This window comes from Epinephelus moara, chromosome 3 (assembly GCF_006386435.1).
Source record: "Epinephelus moara isolate mb chromosome 3, YSFRI_EMoa_1.0, whole genome shotgun sequence".
Classification (NCBI taxonomy): domain Eukaryota; kingdom Metazoa; phylum Chordata; class Actinopteri; order Perciformes; family Serranidae; genus Epinephelus; species Epinephelus moara.
This window is the reverse complement of record NC_065508.1, coordinates 21,813,007-21,819,006: the sequence shown is the minus strand read 5'-3', so window position 1 is coordinate 21,819,006 and position 6,000 is coordinate 21,813,007. Positions and strand designations below refer to the sequence as shown.

The 6,000-nt window shown below is 37.6% G+C and overlaps 1 protein-coding gene across 1 annotated transcript in view; it reads left to right on the top strand.

Annotated features, from left to right (window-relative positions):
* The first annotated feature begins 3,748 nt into the window (after nt 1–3,748).
* The window catches only part of med13a (mediator complex subunit 13a), a 111,742-nt gene continuing 109,490 nt past the window's right edge, over nt 3,749–6,000 (top strand). Inside the window, exons 1-2 of the mRNA XM_050035193.1 lie at nt 3,749–4,154; nt 4,271–4,373. Coding sequence (XP_049891150.1) covers nt 4,308–4,373 — 66 coding nt within the window. The 5' untranslated portion in view covers nt 3,749–4,154; nt 4,271–4,307. The remainder of the gene's footprint in view (nt 4,155–4,270; nt 4,374–6,000) is intronic.

Here is a 6,000-nt window from a genome sequence, read left to right as displayed (position 1 = left end):
AAACAGAATACTTGAACCAAAAAAATAAATACATCAGCGATAGTGATGGAATAATTTGTAAACTATTTTGTATGTACAGTACAATTATTGATATTTATAAGGATTTTATTCATTGTTGAAATTAGCTATAAATGTCAGCTCTAATAGCACTGACTGTTACAAGTATTTGCATGCACAGCCTACAGAGGAAAACTATACCCGCTGGTAACGCCAGTACAACTGGACACAGAGGCCCTCTAAAATCAGTTTGTCTTAAGCTTAAAAAACTGATTTTATTTGGTTTATTTCTCCAACAGTTTGCAGCTGTAATTGAAGCCCTTTTGGTTTGGCCCAACACCAACTTGGATGCTGGTCGTATGAGATCAGAGGTTTAGCTCTCAGTTGTATAATGTTTTGCAATATTTTGAAAAAAATGATAACTGAGCTCATTCCAGAGCAAAAAACATTATTTTTAATGATATACAACTCTCTGGTTTGAGTAAGACATTATTTAGGAGGGAATGCTGCAGCCAAAACCTGCTAGATAAATACATTTATCAATGGATTACTTACTGAATGGGCCTGCCGGGCACAGGCCCAGGGGCCCAAAGTGTCAGAGGCCTCCTTGGCCCTGAATTACAAAATGTCACTAGAAGAGACATGTATCGAACGAGAAGAGACTCAAAAAGACCACAAGGAGATTCAAAACGACTATGAAGAGATGCAAAATAGCTGCAAAGAGACTCAAGAAATACAAAAGGGGGCAAGACAACACACAAAAGGACAACAAAGAGACACACAAAGAGATTCAGAACAACCACAAAGAGACACAAAAACACAGAGAGATACGTAGTGACTACAAAGAGACACAAAATGACTAAAAAGAGACAGTATGACTAAAGAGATGCAAAGCAACGATGAGGAGACTCAACATGACTACAAAGATACTCAAAATGACCATGACGAGACTCAAAATGACTTCAAGACACAAAATAAAAACAAAGAGACGCTCAGAAACTACAGAGATTCAAAACAACCAAAAAGAGACACAAAAACACAGATGTGTAGTGACTACAAAGAAACACAAAATGACCACAAAGAGACTCAATATGACTACAAAGAGACTCAATACGACTACAAAGACACACAAAATGACCACAAAGAGACATAAAATGACTACTAAGAGACTCAAAATGACTACAAAGAGACACAATATGACTGAAGGGATGCAAAGCAACAACAAAGAGACTCAAAATCACCACAAAGAGACAGAAAATGACCACAAAGAGACTCAAAATGACTACAAAGAGACAGAAAATGACTACAAAGAGACAGAAAATGACCACAAAGAGACTCAACATGACTACAAAGAGACAGAAAATGACTACAAAGAGACAGAAAATGACCACAAAGAGACTCAACATGACTACAAAGAGAACAATATGACTGAAGAGATGCAAAGCAACAATGAAGAGACTCAAAATGACTACAAGACACAAAATAAAAACAAAGAGAAGCCCAGCAACTACAGAGAGATACAAAACAACCACAAAGAGACACAAAAACACAGAGAGATGTGTAGTGACTACAAAGAGACACAAAGTGACTACAAAGAGATACACAGCAATTACAAAGAGACAAAAACAACAACAAAAAGAGGCCAAACAACTATAAAAATCTGTGTCTTGCTCTTGTGTCTGAGAGGTGGTGGGGCCCTCTGCATGGCTGTGCCCAGGGGCCCCACTGTCTCATAATCCGCCCATGCTGAAGACAACCATGCACCCTGCCAAAGTGTACTTGAGCAACATGCTCATTGTGTGGTTGCTTTTATGAGGTAGAGGCAAGAAAAAAAACATGTTAAGAAAAACAAAGGAGTTCTGTATCGTGTAAACTTGTCAAAGCTTAGCTTGACAGGCTAGAAATAAGAATATGGTGGAGTTGTAACCTCAAAAACAAACTATATTGATTATTTTTCTTCATTAAATTATATGTAAATAAAGTAAATAACATTGTTTTCTATATGTATTTTTATAATTTTCAACCTTGCTTCTGTATTTTAGTTGGACTGTATTTGATTGTTTTTATTTTGAAGCATACTGATACATCTTTTTCTTTAAAGTGCCATCAAACATATTTTATTCATTTTTGTGTTGAACTCAGTTTGTCCTCATGATTTAATTACCTCTTACATTTTCTCCAGTATCATGCATTTCTTTTGTATCTGTGGTTCTGCACTAATAACTGTGTGATTTTACTGCTGTCTTTATCTCACGGAAGCCACGCCGTGTGAAACTGAGGTCAAATGAATGTATCTGATTGAAATAAACCAAAACAAAGGGCGCATCAATGCACCCTGGTTGCACATTTCAATTGCAGGTGCAACATCACATGCGCTAGGTGGTGCACTGTGTAAGTGAGCAAGTTTATGTGGTTTGATCATTGGTAACAAAATCTGTTGCTCAGTAGCGCCACTTGCGCTGGCCTAGCGGCAATACCTATCAGTCTTGTGTTATTACAGCCCTCATGACCACGACAGTGTCAAAGCAGCCGCACTATAAGGCGGAAGTTACTGTCAGGACTGTCAAAATAAAACGCGCACCACTTCAGAATCAGAATCAGCCTGAAAGGTTTATTACCAAGTAGGTTTTCAGTTACAGGGAATTTGCTTTTGTGTTTGGTGCATATATTAAACAAATTAAGAGGAAACAAAAAATAAAGTCTAAGCACTGCAATAGTCAGGAAGCATAAATATAAGACAGAAAAATTAAAATATGAAAAGTTATTATCATTCAAAACACTCTAACACAGCAAATATGTATAATGTAGTTGTTTTTAAAATGAGAAAGTTGTACAGTTTTTTGCAAAATGGGCAAAAGTACTGATGTACAAAAGTTCACTGTGTAGCAATATTACATTATTAGTTATAATATTAAGCAAAATATACAATAGAAATATGAAAAGACATTGTAAAAAATACCATCATAAAGTATAATATAGCTGTTTTAGAATTAGAAAGCTGTACATTTTTTGCAGAATATGCATAATATTAAAGTGCAAAAGCTCACAGTACATTATTATATTATCAGTCATAATATTAAACAAATATTGCAATAAAAATATAAAAACTCTATAAAAAATATTATAATGAATATAATGTAGCTTTAAAATGAGAAAGCTGTGCAGTTTTTCCAGGATGTACCAAAAAATATTCATGTACAAAAGCTCATCTTACAGCATTATTATATTATTAGTCATAATATAAAAGAAATTACCATAAAAATGTAAAAATGTATCATAAAAACACTATAAATTACATGTGTATAATGAAGCTATTTTTGAATGTGAAAGCTGAGTTTTTTGCAGAATGTGCAGAAATGTTCACTGTATAACATCATTATAAGTCATACAATATCATGAGTCATAATATCAAACAAAAATTAGAATAAAAGTGTAATACCATAACATAAATATGTATAATGTAGTTGTTTTACAATGAGAATATTGTAGTTTCATGCAGGATGTGCAAAAGTTAGCTGTGTAATATTATGTCATATAATATTATCAGTGATAATATCAAACAAAAATTAGAATAAAAGTATAATATGTGTGTGATTGATGTGTAAAAGTTCAATGGTAACATTGTTACGAGATAATATTAAAATCATTGTACCCTTTTACTTTCCCGGAAGTGCTGCCTGCTCTGTGACGTGTGTCTGTCTGCCTTCGGCTGCCTTGACAAAGCTTTGACCACGAATGAGCCAATAGGCTGTGGAAGGCAGAGTTGTCCCTGTGGCCGCCATTAAAGAAAGGAATCCATGAATTCAAATGGAAACCAACAGGAACCGAGGCTGAAATAATGACCGAAATAATCGTTAAAATATAGGCCGACGCCACATTTCGCGAGGTTTTTACAGGATGTGTTTCGTTTTTAGACTAAATTGTGCGATGGAGGAGTGAGACAGGACGTCTTTATTTTTTTAAGCAGAGACCGTTTTAGGGCTAAGGGGGAGGGGGAGAGTTGCTTCTTTGCTCTCCTTTTCTTTTTGTTTTATGAACATTTTTCGCCTCCTCTCACCAGCTCTCACTGTGTGCTCCTGAGATGTCGACCTAGCGACCACACAGTCCTCTTTTATCCGCTTTTAGCTGCGGCTGCGGGGGGAAACTGCAATCGGAAGGTTGTTGAATTAACTATCCTCCAGCCAAATGTTACAAAAAATATTTCTCGCTGATTAAGCCTGCACATCTCTGAAAACACAACCTTTTCGCCAATTGTTCTTTATTTCCCGGGAAGTGAAACGATGGAGAGTTGGACCTCGCAGTGAAGAAGGATGAGTTCTTGTTATGTACCAAACGGGGCCAGCTTGGAGGATTGCCATTCCAATCTATTCTGTCTGGTAAGAGATTTAAAACTAAAGGAAAGCAGCCATTTTTAACTAGCTGAACGGGGGCTAAGCTAACGTTAGCCACACAGGCATCAGTTGATAGGAGCTTAGCTAGGCTTACGGCCCTGTCGAGCTGACATCATTTCAGGGGCAACAAGGTGTCCCAGTTCGCTAATGTTGTCTTGTTTTAACACTTTGCCACCTACTTGTCACAACCTGTCTTTTATAATTACCTTTCTGCCACATTTCAAATCCCCCCATCCGCAAACCCAAACACTCAAGGTTAACGCCACTCGCTTGTTTAAGCTTCATTTACTACACACAACATATCTGTCGCCTGTTAGCACGGAAATATACATGTTGTGCATTTTACTGCCAAAAACTTGTGTTTCCCAGCGAGTTGACTTGTTGTAGCACTTTCTCCCTTTCGCCTCCAACACCTTGTTTATTATTAACTTGCTATCTTGGTCCGCGTTGCATTTCCACTATGTTTTATCAACTAAACACCTCATGCACTTGAGTTTTGTTAACTTCTACACTGTGAAATAATGTGTTTTTGCACAACTCCTGCAGGGATTAATATGCTTAAATGCACGCCCCTTATGTTTGCCTAGAAAGCTTTTTTTGTGTTTGTGGTGACAGTATTTGTTTAATTATTTATGTAATATGTCATCATGTTGTTTGTCAGTGGCTTAATCTCTTTGGACTTCATTTTCTAGTATTCACACCAACTAGGGCACAGGCCCCAGGCTGATTATATAATCCCTGGCATGCATTCCTGGGCATTACAAACATTAGGTGACCACATATCTAAGCTGCACTTTCTACTACCATAAACTACACTACAAATGGGGGGGCTTGTTAATGCATGCTGTATCTCTTTAGTGGCATCATGTTGTCAGTGGTGGCCAGTTGACATTACCCTAAATAGTTGTGGTCGTGCTCCCACCCACTTGGACTTCATGGGTATTCTAAATTTTAAATCCCCTGTGAGGTAGATTGTGCAGCGAGCGTGCACCATGAAGCATATGTAAAGGTGTTGCTTGAGTGTACACTTCCTCCTCTGGCCTGTATAAGCAAGAACATGGTCTGAATGTGTTGTTGTTGTTGCAGTTAATTGGCTTGTCAGCAGGCTTAACTACTCCTTGACTTGTAGGTGAGTGTAATGCCACCTCCATGAGCTCCTCTGATTTGAACATGCTACTTCCACAGTAGCCAATTTCTAAAATACAAGGCGGTGCAGTGCCAGAGATTTAAAGCCACAAAGTGCACTCAAAGTTGATTTTATTTGTCGATGCATGCAAAAAATTAAAAGTTAAAAAGTGAGAGTAGAAATGCATCAATAGCAACGTTGAAAATGTGGTATAATTACAATATAGTGAAATACTACACTGCTTTTGCCACAAATTGACACCGCTTCCAAACTGTCCACCCCCCTAAAGGTAACATTTCATTGCAGAAAATCCCCACTCTCTCAATACTACTTAGCTGGGTCGATTGTGTGCAGCTGAACTCGTAATTACAATGTTTACAACAGCACTTGAAGGCAGCGCTGGCTACAGTGGACAGGCGAGGTAGAGGCTGGTAGTTGTGGTGCTCTGCCTGTCTGGCTGACATTTTCCTGCACACTGAGACTAAG